Below are 13,761 nucleotides of genomic sequence, written 5' to 3' on the forward strand. Positions count from 1 at the left end.
ATGGAAAGAACATAGGCTTTCAAACTCAATAAAGCCTGAGTGTAAATACCCTCTCTTGTTTACTAGCTGTGATATAGGTAAACTCGCTCTTGAGTCTCAGAATCTTCATTGGAAAAATGGGATAATAAGACCTACTGCACTGGGTTGTTGTGAGGATTAAATGATATAATATATGTAAAACCCTGGGCATATATAAGTGCTCATCAAATATTAGTTCATTTATTGGATGTCTCCCACCACACATCTGATTTTGTTTCAGCAAACAGATCATTGCTAGACACAAAGTCAAACACAAATTTCAATAAATATATGCTTGTTGGAAATTGTATGTATTTTTTTTTATTGTATTAAATTACATGTACCCAGGAGATAAACCAATCCTATGTTGAATTTCTTATAAAATGTTAATTATTATCTCTGACTTGTTTGTACATTCTTATGTTTACATTCTGACTCATAAAAAATTTTAAATTTTGTACAATTCTTTATATTTTCAAACCTCCTATGTTATTAATATTATCTTAAGGGGTGAAAAGAGAGACAGTTTTATTCCCAATGGGGAGATGGGAAAGACCTGCACAGACAGATTAAGGGATAGCTCTAATTACACACACTACCAGTGTAATTAAATATCCACTAATGTGTCCTTGAAGCTGGGTCTAAACTCATATGCTGACTCCTTGTCCAATATTTTTTCCACTACACCAAATCTGTAAAGGACATACAGGGATAATTATCTTAAGAACATACCTGTAAAGTACCTACAGGAACAATTATTTTAATTCATTAAAACAGAATAAATGATACTATTTCTTTTTATGCTGCGCACACAGTGCGCATTCCATGTCTGTTAAACAGCATGTAAGCTGCCTATTACAGTTCTTGGTTCACTGTAGTACGTGCTTAGTAAAGAGTGACATTTAAATTCCTCTATTTGATAAATGTGTTTTATACGAACGATTTTTTTCCTAATGAAAATTTAAGGACACGGTTCATTATTATTAACACAGTTTCAATTTGGGGCCTAGCAAATCATGCTTGAAAGCTGCTTTTTTTCCCCCCCGTGTGAACTATTACACTCCTTCCTCCTGCCTGACTGGCGCAACCCACACTTTGCCTACCAAACTTATGACTCAAATGCCCCTGAGGACTTCCTGTAGCCTTCCAGCCATAGCCCAAACATCCAAACCTGCTTCCACGTGAAACAACCAAACACAGTCCCCCAAGCAGCAGATCCGCTACAGCGAGAGCTCCTATAGACAGGGCGAATGAGAAAGCAGCGTCCCCCTTTGCTCCCACCCCTCCCCATCTGCAGCATCCAATTGCTTTCCTCTGTTGTGCGGTCGGCTCCTGCGATTGGTCGGCAACGGAACCGGCGCGGGACCAGTGAGCACAGGCAGAGCGGGGAGACTGGTCAGTCACGTGCGGTCGCCCGGTTACCCCGCCTCACTGCGCGCCTGGCGGGGCGGGGCGGGGCGAGGTGGGCGGGGCCCGGGAGCTGCTGCGCCTGCGTTGTGGGCGTTCTCTGGGAGCAGCTGCTGCCGCCGCCGCCGCCTCCGCCTCCGCTGCCGCCGCCTCCGCCTCCGCCTCCGCCGCTACCGCCGCGTTTGGGTGTAGAATTAGGAATTCCTGCGCCTCGTTAACAATGAAGCAGAGTTCGAACGTGCCGGCTTTCCTCAGCAAGCTGTGGACGCTTGTGGAGGAAACGCACACGAACGAGTTCATCACCTGGAGTCAGGTAAGGGTGAGGGCACGGCGGCCTCCGAACCCCCTAACTAACGTCCTCCTCTCTCGCTCTCTCCCGCGGGGTTGTCTCTCGCGGCCTGCGGCTCGACGCCCTCTGTGAGGCCCGTGGCGCGGGGGTGGCGGGGTGGCACGGGCCTCGGCGTGCAGCCTCGCGGGGGACCCCGGTATTGTTTGCGCGGGGAGCCGCGGGGGTCCCGGCCGGTGCCGCTGGCTCAGGCCGCGGTGGGGGAGGGGCGGCCCGCGCGGGGCGCCGCGGCCCGGGAGACCCCGTAACGGTCCGACCCGGGCGGCGTTCGGAACCAGCCCGGCGGAACGAGGGCTGCCGACGAGCCGAGGGAGCGGGAGCCACGTTACTGCACACTCATCCTCCGTCCTCCCGCCGGGCTCGCGGGCTGCGGCTCGCTGGGGGCACGGGCAGCTCTGGCCGGGATCTTAAACGCGGGGTTTATGTGAGGCAGTCTTTACCTTCGCTACCTGATTCTCGCCCCTAAAACACACACAGTTCGCCTCGCATCTGAGATCTTTATGAGGACGGCAGTCAGGGAAGGAGGCACATGTTCAAACGCAGGTTACTGCTTATCAGGAAGCTTGAAAATATTATATAGAAAATGGTACGTTATTCTTTCGCGATTCTGAGCCATTTTTATAAACGGATTTTTATGATTATTTTAATAAAAGTGCCAATAGACAGGTGTTCAGTAACATAGGGAAGAGCAAAAACGAATCACTGAATTTCACTAAACAGTTGCCGGCAGTGTGGTGTATAGATAGATGTCTTGATTATTGGTTTGATCCCAATTCTGCCACTAAACAGGCTCCTTATCTCGTCTGACCCAAGTGTCGTCGTCCATAAGATGAATGGGTTACTTAGGTGATCCAAGACCCCCCTCTAGTTCCAAATACTGATTCTAATTAGAATGATTATTACATAAACAGCATTTGCGTTACAATACACTTAGGCTATTGGAATCGTTTTGTGAAGGGGAGTGGAGTTCTCCTATTGTAGATGGTCATCTGTTTTGGATATTATCTTGTTTAGAGGCCTGGAAAAGAGTAAGTGAAAACTACCTGCACAGTGCCTGGCACCTGTTAAGTACTGAGTAAATGTTATCTCCCCTTTCTCACTTTCTTTTCTGTTCCTTTTCTGTTCTGTTTCCTATGCTAGGAACCCTCAGTTTTATTATTTTATCTTAACAGGGAGCACTATATTGAGTACGTGAAGTTTTGACTACTGTAACACCACAGTCTGCCTTATATTGCTGTCATTTGTTTATTTTTTTTATCTCCCTCTAGGACTTAATTTTCCTGAAGGTCAGTAGCATCGAGTGGATGTTGTGCATTAGGCATTTGATGAATTCTGTACAGTTGTACAAAGAAGGGGTGAAAATAAGGAAGCCAGCCACCAGTATACACTTAAAAATAAACAGATGTCTCATGCTTTTCATCAGTCATAAGGATTAAAGGTTGACAAGGATGGATCAGCACAGACTGCAGTTACTCAGCCTTGTGCATGTGTAAGAGATTGGACCGAGAGTCTCCCCACTCCTAAGCTGACTTTATCACATCTGTTTGTCTTGGGTGGGCCTTCTTGTTTTTATTGCCTAGAAATGGTACCTAAATATATTGGAAATTGGTTTTACTTAAGGGGTATTCTGTCAGCAGGTCTAGTAAATTCTCATTAACCAACATATTTTAATAATACTTTAATTTTATGGGCCGTATCAAATGTGTAGAGTTTCATACTAATCCGTAAATGCATCATTTTATGAATTCTAAGCCAAACCACTTAAAAATCATTCTTATTTTTTTCCATTATTAAGTCTAAGCTTATGTTTTGGCTACTCATTTTTTAATACATAGTGGGACAATTAAAGTATAAATTCAGGGCTTCCCTGGTGGCGCAGTGGTTGAGAGTACGCCTGCCGATGTAGGGGACACAGGTTCGTGCCCTGGTCTGGGAAGATCCCACATGCCACGGAGCGGCTGGGCCCGTGAGCCATGGCCGCTGACCCTGCGTGTCCAGAGCCTGTGCTCCGCAACGGGAGAGGCCACAACAGTGAGAGGCCCACGTACTGAAGAAAAAAAAAAAAAAAAAATATATATATATATATATATATATATATATATATAAATTCAGTGAGAACAGGGACAGTATCTGTGCCAAGGGACACAGTAGGTACTTAATAAATGTTTGATGAAGCAGTGAAATCCTTGGACTATGTAATGGAAATGGTAGAAATGATAAAAGTGGAATGATGCCTGAAAAGAATCTCAATGATCATCTGGTTTAGTCTCATTATGTAGATTTGAAGCTTAGGTTAGATTATTTATCTATAATTACAAAGCTAGCATTATTGGAGGTGGGGCTCTAACATAGATTTCTGAGCTCCCAGATCATTCTTCCATCAACGGCCCTACACTTAATACAGGTCGTCACAATATTTAGTTTTTATACCAAAATGTTACTCCTCCACACGTCAGTGGACAATTCTGGATTAATGTCTTGGACTATGCTTAGTTGCCTAAGGAAGTTGTCTTACATTCCCACAGTTTTTTCCGAAAACAGTGTTAACAATGAAAGGTAAAACTTTAATTGAACAATGATGTTAGATGGAAAAACCAAAATAACTTACTCTCATCTTTTAGAAGTTGCTATTTATGGTTGTTTCTGGTTTCCTTCAAACTTGTTTTGCTGGACTTCTGTTGAGGTAATTTAACATTTGTACTCTCTGAGTGAAAATCATATTAAGACCTTTTAGAAGTAGCAGATGTTTTGGAAAGGAGGCAATCTTTTATGCAATTGTTTTCACTTGTGGAAAACAATTTACTCTAGCTAGAGTGTAAGGCAAGGGGAGAAAACACCAACTGCAGTTTGAAAAGCTTGGCTTAATATTCCTGAAGACTTATATAACTTCAGTTTTCCTTGAAATTTGTAGTATGACAGAAATGAACTAATACCCCCATTGATGTCATTAATTGTAGAAATATAATATTCTGAACAATCAAAATTATACTGTTATAGACTCAAATGATAGAAATGTCTTTAGATTCTGAGTGTCTTTAAAACATACAGTACATCCCCCAAATTCCCCTCTGATATTTCTTTTTCCTTTCTTTTTTTGTCTGTTTTTACATTTCCTATAGCTATTTTGGCTGTGGTAGGCAGTCTGTTACCAGAATCGAGGACAGGGATAGTACTGTTGAACAACCTAAAGCTGTTTTAAATGTAACAGAGTCCTAAACAGAGGGCACAGGTTTAGTTTGGTAGCAACTGGGGAAACTTGATCTTCAGGGACAAGAAGTTGTGGAAGTTGAATGGAAGTTCTTGCCATCGTAAGGAACAGCCTTTACTGTTACTGATAAATGATACTCAGTGTATGTTGAAGTGAAGCAATATTAAAAAAAGAAAGAACTGGAAAGTCACTGTTTTACCAGTGTTCCTGCCTTTGTCTCAGTTCTTCAGGTTGCTTGAGAATACCAAAAAGTGATTTCCACCGAGACTTCATACCCATCTGTTCCACCTTTTTGTGCCCTATGGCAGTCTCTACTTCCCTATCCATCTCAAGTCAGCAGAGATAAATCAGGAAATAGGAGGGAAAGGGAGAAAAAACAGAATTTGTCCAGTGTTTTCTAGCTGTTTTGGATGAATTTGAACAGATCTTTAGACTTCCCAGTGTTATGGTATTGTTTTGAATTTCCCAGCAGTACTCTCAAGTGAAAACAAGAAAAGCCACAAATGTGGCAGAATAGGGGTTAAATCCACTTTAGATGGACCTACAGAAAAGTTGACTGATTCACAGACAAGTATTTTTTATTTGTATACGTAAGAGAAAGAGCTAGAGACTCACAAGGAATGGTTGGTACACATAAAGAAATTATAGACTGGTTGTTTAAAAAAGAGACTTCTATTCTGGAAACTTTTAAAGTAATGGGGCTGAAGTATTAGATTATTAGTAAGAGTATTTGGGACGTTTATAATCAAGAGTACCAGTTTGAGCAGAAACAATTACTATTTGGAAGCTTGCATTTATGGGTTAGGCCTAAAGAGAAGCTACTATCCTTCTCACCCTACTGAGTAATAGTGGCTTTTTGTCCCTTATAAAATGCATAGGGAGGGTTCTGTGTTGCAGTGCTTAAGCTTCACAGGTTTAAACAGCAGTAAGGTAGAAATTTTGCACTCGAAGTTATTTATTAATTTCGAAGTAGAGACTGAAGGAATACCATAAGCAGAGACACAGAACGATATTAGTGAGTTAGGGTGGTGTGTGTTTGAGAGAGAGAGCAATATAAGCAAGGCACATTAATCTCATTTGATATATATAATCCAAGAGTTGAAATTCTAAAAATACAATTTGGTCCACTATGATCAAAGACTCATTTATTGTCACTCACAAATAGTTGTGACTCTGTTACAACCAGACAGTGTGCTAGGTAGTAGGAATTCATTCAGTAGTTAACAAAATAGCTGCCTTCATAGATCTTACATTTTAGTGAAGGATACTGATAATTAAAAAGTAAGCAAACACAAATAATATAATTTCAGTTAGTGATAATTAACAAAATAAAGCAGGGTAAAGAGAGAGTGCAATTAGGAGACAAATCACACAGTATTTTGAACAGAGAAAGTTTAATAGGATAACTATATTAGGAGAATTGGGGTAAAGAAAACTCTAAAGAAGATAGGAATAGCAGTTATAAGAAGCAGCCATCACTGGTAGGCCTAAGTGCGAGTGCCCAAGTAAGAGCCCTTCCCTGAAGTCTAAGACCTTGTTGGAGAGAGAATGACCATATCTCACTGAATGGCAAAGACTTCACTGATGCCACACTAGTGGGACTTACTAGAAATCCATCCTTCAGAACTTGCCGGGAAATATGCTTTCTAGGGCAGGGGTTGGCAGATTATGGCCTGTGGGCCAACCATGTGTTTTAAAAGTAAAGTTTATTTGGAATATAGCCATGCTCAGTCTACTTACATATTGTCTGTAGTTGCTTTCTTGCTACAGGGGCAGAGTTATGACCTTATATCCTGCAAGCCTAAAATATTTATTGTCTAGCCCTTTAAGAACATGTTTATTAGCCTATGCTCTAGGGTACCCTAGAAAGCTATTCATGGAGAGATGTCTGGCCAGAGATACTCTGATTTGAAGCCTCCCAAGGGAGAGGGAGTGTTGGGGGAAGCTCCTGGCCTTAGGGTGCTGCTGCCTTCTGTGCACTGCAAGAGCTAGGTGCTGGAGAACCTCCCTGCACAGCAGGAACCTGCCAAGGACACACTGGAACCAGGAAGGGTAATCCCTTCCTCTTGTAATATCTCTCTAGTGTCTTCTATGACAAAGCTTAACACCATGCTCGAAAAGAAAGATATTTAAGACTCAGCTCCATATTTGCAGAGCAGACATTGAAGAATGAATTTGGCGCAGTAAATTCATAACTAGCATGTAAAATGACTGGAATTTGTTGTATTTTAGGTAGAGTGACGATGAAACCTCTTTGGGGAGGTGATATGTGAGCAGAGATCTGAATGATTAGAAAAGATGGGTCTGGCAAAGGGGAATGGAAAATGTAAAGGCCTTGAGCATAGCATGTTCATATGATTTCAGAAGGCCCATGTAGTTGGATTATCTTTAGATAACATGAGAGTGAGGTCAGAGAGGTAGGCAGAAGCAAATGGTATAGGGCCTTAGGGCATGGTAAGGAGATTGGAAATGAGGGAACTAGTTAGAAGACTATCACAGTTTTCCACTATGGTATTGAAAATAGCATGGTTGAGACTAGGGTAATAGCAGTGGAGGTGGTGAGCCGCAGATGTAATATCTACTTTGAAGGCAAGGTCACAGATCTTAATGATAAATTTTCTGGAGTTGGAGGAGACATAGAAAAGAATTAGAATGACTCATGTATTTGGCCTGAGCAACAGATAGATGATGGTACCATTTGCTGAGATGCGGGAAGATTCGGCGAAGTGCAGGTGGGGATTCTGTTTGGCCATGTTAACTTTGAGATTACAAATGGATCGCTAGTATTACTTCAGACGTGTTTTGTTTTGTTTTGCTTGCATTTCACTGACCACACTTGGTCATACGACCACACCTTATTTCAAAGGAGCTGGGGAAGTGCAGTGCTGGAAAGGAGAACAGCATGAATGACTTCTGTACTCCAAGACCTTCAAGTGGCAATGTTGAATAGGTTGTTTAGAATAGTGTAAGACTCTGGCATACAAGGTGGAGTTTGGAGCTTGTGAGTGGTAAAGCCATGGGACTGGATGAGATCATCCAGAGAGACAGATGAAGATAGAAGGACCTGCAAGATAGGGTATTCTAATATTTAGACAATATGAAGACAAGAAAAAGCCAGCAAGAGAGATTGAGAAGGAACAGTGAGAAAGGAGAAAACACAAGGGAGTGAGGTCATATAATTTAATGGAAGAAAATGGTTCAAGAAAGAGATGATCAACCATGTCAAATGCTGTTATGACTTTTCTTATACACCTCTTCTGGTGTATATAAGCACAAATTTCTGTAAGGTACACTTACATTGACGAGTAGAATTTCTGGAAAATAAGGTATGACATGCTCAACCTCAAGATCAAATTATTTTCCGAAAAAGTCAAATCAGCTTGTACTCCTTTTAGCCATGCATGAGATTTCCCATTAATTTGTCTCTTCAAAACTTGATATTCTCATTCTTGTGAGTTTTTACCAATCTAGTGGATATAAAATATTGTATCAATGAGGTCTTAATTTATATTTCCCTGATAATTAACGTGTTCAAACACCTTTTCATATTTACTGGCCATTTGTGTTTCGTATTCTATGAAATGTTTGACGATTTTTCTATTGGGTGGTTTATCTTTTATTATTTGTAGGAATTCCTTGTAATTCTGCATCTTTTTGGATGTACGTGTTGCCTCTGTCTTCTCCTAGTTGTGGCTTATCTTTTTTACTTTCTTTTGATGAGTATAAGTTCTTAATTTTAGTATAATATATCAGCCTTTTTTGTGGTTCATGTTCTTTGTTTCTTCAGGATGCTTTTGCTTTCCTACCCCAAGGAGAGAAAAATACTTTTCCATCTCCTTTTTTTTTTTTCTGAAAACTTTAAAGGTTTGAATTTTATATCTAAATCTTTAATTCACTGGAATTGATTTTTGTGTGTGGTATAAGGGATCCTGTTTCATTGTTTTCCATATTTAGTTGTTTTAGCCCCTTTATTGAACAGTTTCTTCTTCCTCTAGTGATTGGTGTTGCTACCTCTGTCTTATAAGCAAAATTATATGTAGATTGTGTTTTTGTGTCTGGGTTCTCTATTTTGTTCCACTGGATAATTTATCCTTTTTCCTGTATCACATGTCTTAATTACTGTAGCTCTATAAAGCTTTTGGGAGGGCAACCTAGTCTTTAGGACTGCCTTGACTACTATTGGTCTTTGCTCTTCCATATATGTTTTAAAATCAAGTTCCATTAAAGAAAAAAAACAAAGCAAACCTATTAGGATTTTTTTTATTGGAATTGTACTGAAACTGTAAATCAGATTAGGGAAAATAGGTATCTTTATGATATGATATATTCATGGGAACAAGGCATTTTTCTAAATTCATTTTGTTATTTAATAAAATTTTATATTTTTTGCAGTTAGATCTTGTACAGCTTTGTTAGATTTTATAGATATTTTAAGTGGGATCCTTTAATGAAAAATAATTGCTGTTGCTGGTAATTAGAAACACAAGTAACATTTGTATATTGATAATAAACCAGTGAGCTAATCATTTTACTGATTTGGATTCTCTAAGTGTACATCCATAGGTGTCTGGATATGACAGTTTTGTTCTTATTTTCAGAACCTTATACCTTCAGTTTCATTTTTTGCAGTGGCTAAGACACCTCAGGGTGTCAGATAGAAGCAGCGATCATGGGATCCCTTTCTCTTATTTTTAAAGGAAATGTTTTAAATATTTCCCCTTTAAGTTACTAGCTGTTAAAATTGAGGATTTTTAATTTGCCTTTTTGTTATTGATGACAAAATTAATTGGGTAGCTTAGAGGGGACAGGGCATGCCGGGATGGAGAATACAGGAAAAAGTTGACTTTGGAGGAGTAGGATGATGGGTTTGAAAGAGACAAGTGAGTAAGTCAAAGAACATTGTGTAAAAATGTTAATGTTTGAAAAATTCAAGTGGGAAATTTGAGATGGTCAGGGGCAGAGGCATAGTTGCGATAATCATTATACATAATAAAGTCAGTAATTAGAGAAATTGGTGTGGATGAGATTGCCTAAGGAAAGAGTATAAAAGGTATCATAATCAAGGATGGAAACTTAAAAAACTCACTACCTCTTGATAGCTGGAAGACAATTGAAAAGAAATATGAGAGATAGGAGACCCATTGTATAGTTTCAAAGCCGTAAGAGCAGAGCATTTAAGAAGGGGAGTGTCAGTAGTGCCAAATGAAATGCCACAGGGAGGTGTAGGAAGATGAGGACTGAAAAGAGGGCATTGAATTTGGCATTTGACATTTTAGAAAAAGACAGTTTGAGTAGAGGCACAAAAACTGAAACCAAATTTTAGTGAGAGTAAGTAGATGGCCCTGAATTGGAGAAGGGGGCTTTAAAATATTTGTTTGTCAAATTTTGCAGTGAATGAAAAGACAGATGGGGTGGGTAGATTGAGAGGAAGTAAGGTAGAGGGAAAGTCCTTTTAAGATAGAAAAAGATGTATGCATTTTTAAATTTTAATAGCTACTACCGAATAACCAACAGTGGTTATTTTTAAACTTTAAAAATTTTGCCAGTCTAATAAGTGAAAATCATTATTTTGCTGTACATTTTATTATGAATGAGATCTGATCTTCTGAATTTCACATTGAGTGTTTCATCTTACTGATTTGTTAGAAAAATTTTAATTAATGCAGTTAATTGTTTGTTATAAATGTTGGATATATTTTTATGTTAGTAAGCTTTCAACTTTATTGTATTTTTTAAATGTCTGTTGTCAGTTAAGTTTAAGTTCAGACACAAGTAATAGAAATCCAGACAACAATGGCTTAAACAAAATAGAGATGTACTGTATTTTTCCTCTTACATCTGAAGATACTGAGTCACCTTCTTAACCTTTCAGCCATACTTAGTTCCTCTACTTCAGTCATTATTGGAGCTCTAGCCGTTGGCTCCAGGTTCTGAGCAGGAATATGAGATGTAGGGCTTTGACACTTTGAGTCTTTTCCCTTTTAGAAGCTTTTGTGGAAGCTCCGCTCAATCCATTTTGCTTATATCTTGTTTGCCAGATGTGTTATTTGGCCACCTCTGTTTCTAAGAGGGACTGAGAAATGTATTTGTAGCATCAGACAAAATTGTGTCGTTAATAAGAAATTAGAGGATCATCCATGTTGTTGCAAGTGGCAGGATCTCTTTTTTTTTTCCCCCGGTACGCGGGCCTCTCACTGTTGTGGCCTCTCCCATTGCGGAGCACAGGCTCCGGACGCGCAGGCTCAGCAGCCATGGCTCACAGGCCCAGCCGCTCCGTGGCATGTGGGATCTTCCCGGACCGGGGCACGAACCCGTGTCCCTTGCATCGGCAGGCGGACTCTCAACCACTGCGCCACCAGGGAAGCCCCTCTTTCTTTTTTAAGGCTGAATAATGTTTCATTGTGTATGTATGTATAAAATATATCAATATATGTATAAAGTATGTATATATCTCACAATTTCGTCATCCATTCTTTCTTTGTTGGACATTTAGGTTGTTTTTGTGTCTTGGTTATTGTGAATAATGCTGTAGTGAACATGGGAGCATAGATATCTCTTAGAGATACTGGTTTCGTTTCCTTTGGGTATATATATACCCAGAAGAGGGCTGCTGGATCATATGGTAGTTCTATTTTTAACTTTTTGAGGAACCTTCATGCCATTTTCCATAATGACATTACCAATTTACATTCCCGCCGACAGTATACAAAGGTTCCCTTTTCTCTACATCCCTCACCAACACTTGTTGGTTTGTTTTTTTGTTTTTTTAGGAATAGCCATCCTAAAAAGTATGAGGTGATGTCTCATTGTGGTTTTGATTTGCATTTCCCTGATGATCAGTGATGTTGAGCACCTTTTCACATACTTGTTGCCCATTTGTATGTATTCTTTGGGAAAATGTCTAATCGAATCCTTTGCCCATTTTTTAATTGGGTTGCATCTTTTTGCTGTTGAGTTGTGAGAGTTCCTTATATATTTTAGATATTAATCCTTTATTAGATATGTATTTGCAAATATTTTTATTCCATTAAGTTGTCTTTTCATTCTATTGATTATTCTTGGCTGTGCAGAAGCTTTTTAGTTTGGTGGATTAGCTTGTAGTAGTCATTTCACTGTGCATGTGTGAATATATGTTAAATCATCATGTACACCTTAAATATATACAATTTTAGTTTTTTTGTTTGTTTGTTTGTTTGTTTGAGGTACGCGGGCCTCTCACTGTTGTGGCCTCTCCCGTTCTGGAGCACAGGCTCCGGACGCGCAGGCTCAGCGGCCATGGCTCACGGGCCCAGCCACTCCGTGGCATGTGGGATCTTCCCGGACCAGGGCACGAACCCATGTCCCCTGCATCGGCAGGCGGACTCTCAACCACTGCGCCACTAGGGAAGCCCCCAATTTTAGTTTTAAAAAATAAAAAAGAAAAAGAAATCAAGATAGGGTAGGCAGCTAGTAGTCTCCATAAATATATTTATTAATTTTTACCTATATGACTTCTGGGGTTTTTTATGTGATGCTTTCAAAAACTTGGTTATAAAGAGTGAGGTAACATTAAGTTAGCATTGAGCTTTTGTTTTTTCCTTCCAAATGGAAAATTTATTAACTCATCCTTTTCCCTCCTAATTTGAATGCTGCCTTTACTTATTACCTGTTAAATTCTCAAATAGATTTGCTTCTGCTTCTGTTCTCTCTAGTCTGTCCATTCAGCTATTTGAGTATCCCTTCTTTAGTACCAAACTCTTGTAGACACTATAATTCTGTTGTCTGCGTAAGGTAGGGTTAACACCTCTCTCTCCATTGTTTTCTGTATTTTCTTGGCTATTTGTTACATAATTTTTATGAAATGAACTTTAGTACCTAATATTTGGTTGTGTTAGCATCTATTCACCTTGTCTCCAAAAACTTTTTTTTAATTGAGAGAGAAGTCAGTGTACTGGTTAACTTAATTAGACTTGACATCTTTACAACACTGTCTCTCTGCAGTTTAATATTTCCTTAAAGGTCTTGTGTATTCTTAAAATTTATTTTTAGATACTTGATATTTTTCTATTGTTGGAGTTTTTTATTCCATTTTAGTTTTAGGTTTTTGTTGTAAAATACATATATTTTCAGATTAACCATTTTAACTATTTTTACGTGTGCAGTTCAGTGACCTTAATTAAGTACATTCACTTGTTATGCAGCTGTCACTACCATCCATCTCCAGAATGTTTTTCATTTTCCCAAACTGAAACTTCATAGTCATTAGACAGTAATTTCTAATCCCCTCCTCCTTAGCCCCTGGTAACCATTCTACTTTCTGTCTTTATGAAGTTGAGTATTCTAGATACCTCATATAAGTGGAATCATACAGTATTTGTCCTCTTGTGACTAGTCTAACTTAGCATAATGTCTTTAAGTTTCATCCACATTGTAGCATGTGTTCTTCCTTTTTAAGGGTGAATAATAGTCCCTTGTATGTATGTACCACATTTTGTTAATCCATTCATCTGTCAGTGGACGTTTGGGTTGCTTCCATCTTCTGGCTATTGTGAATAATGCTACTATGAACATAGGTGTACAAATATCTTTTTGAGCCCCTGCTTTTAATTCTTTTGGATATATATGTAGAATTTTAGGATCATTTAGTCATTATGTGTTTAATTTTTTGAGGAACCACTATACTGTTTTCCATAGCAGCTGCACTGTTTTATATTCCCACCAGCAGGGAAAAAGGGTTCCAGTTTCTCCACATTCTGACCAATACTTATTTTTTGGGTTTTTTTTTTTTTTTTTTTTTTTTTTT

At 39.2% G+C, this 13,761-nt stretch overlaps 1 protein-coding gene across 3 annotated transcripts in view; it reads left to right on the forward strand.

Moving 5' to 3' along the window:
- The first annotated feature begins 1,546 nt into the window (after positions 1-1,546).
- HSF2 (heat shock transcription factor 2) overlaps positions 1,547-13,761 on the forward strand; it is a 36,978-nt gene continuing 24,763 nt past the window's right edge. For 2 of the 3 annotated variants that reach the window (XM_081250809.1, XM_081250810.1), the window contains exon 1: positions 1,550-1,738. In XM_081250809.1, the coding sequence (XP_081106935.1) occupies positions 1,646-1,738 (93 nt within the window). In that variant the 5' untranslated portion in view covers positions 1,550-1,645. Of the gene's footprint in view, positions 1,739-13,761 lie in introns of all 3 variants that reach the window. The other variant, XM_081250811.1, reaches the window with a different exon arrangement.

This window comes from Mesoplodon bidens (assembly GCF_964165515.1).
Source record: "Mesoplodon bidens genome assembly, chromosome: 12".
Classification (NCBI taxonomy): domain Eukaryota; kingdom Metazoa; phylum Chordata; class Mammalia; order Artiodactyla; family Ziphiidae; genus Mesoplodon; species Mesoplodon bidens.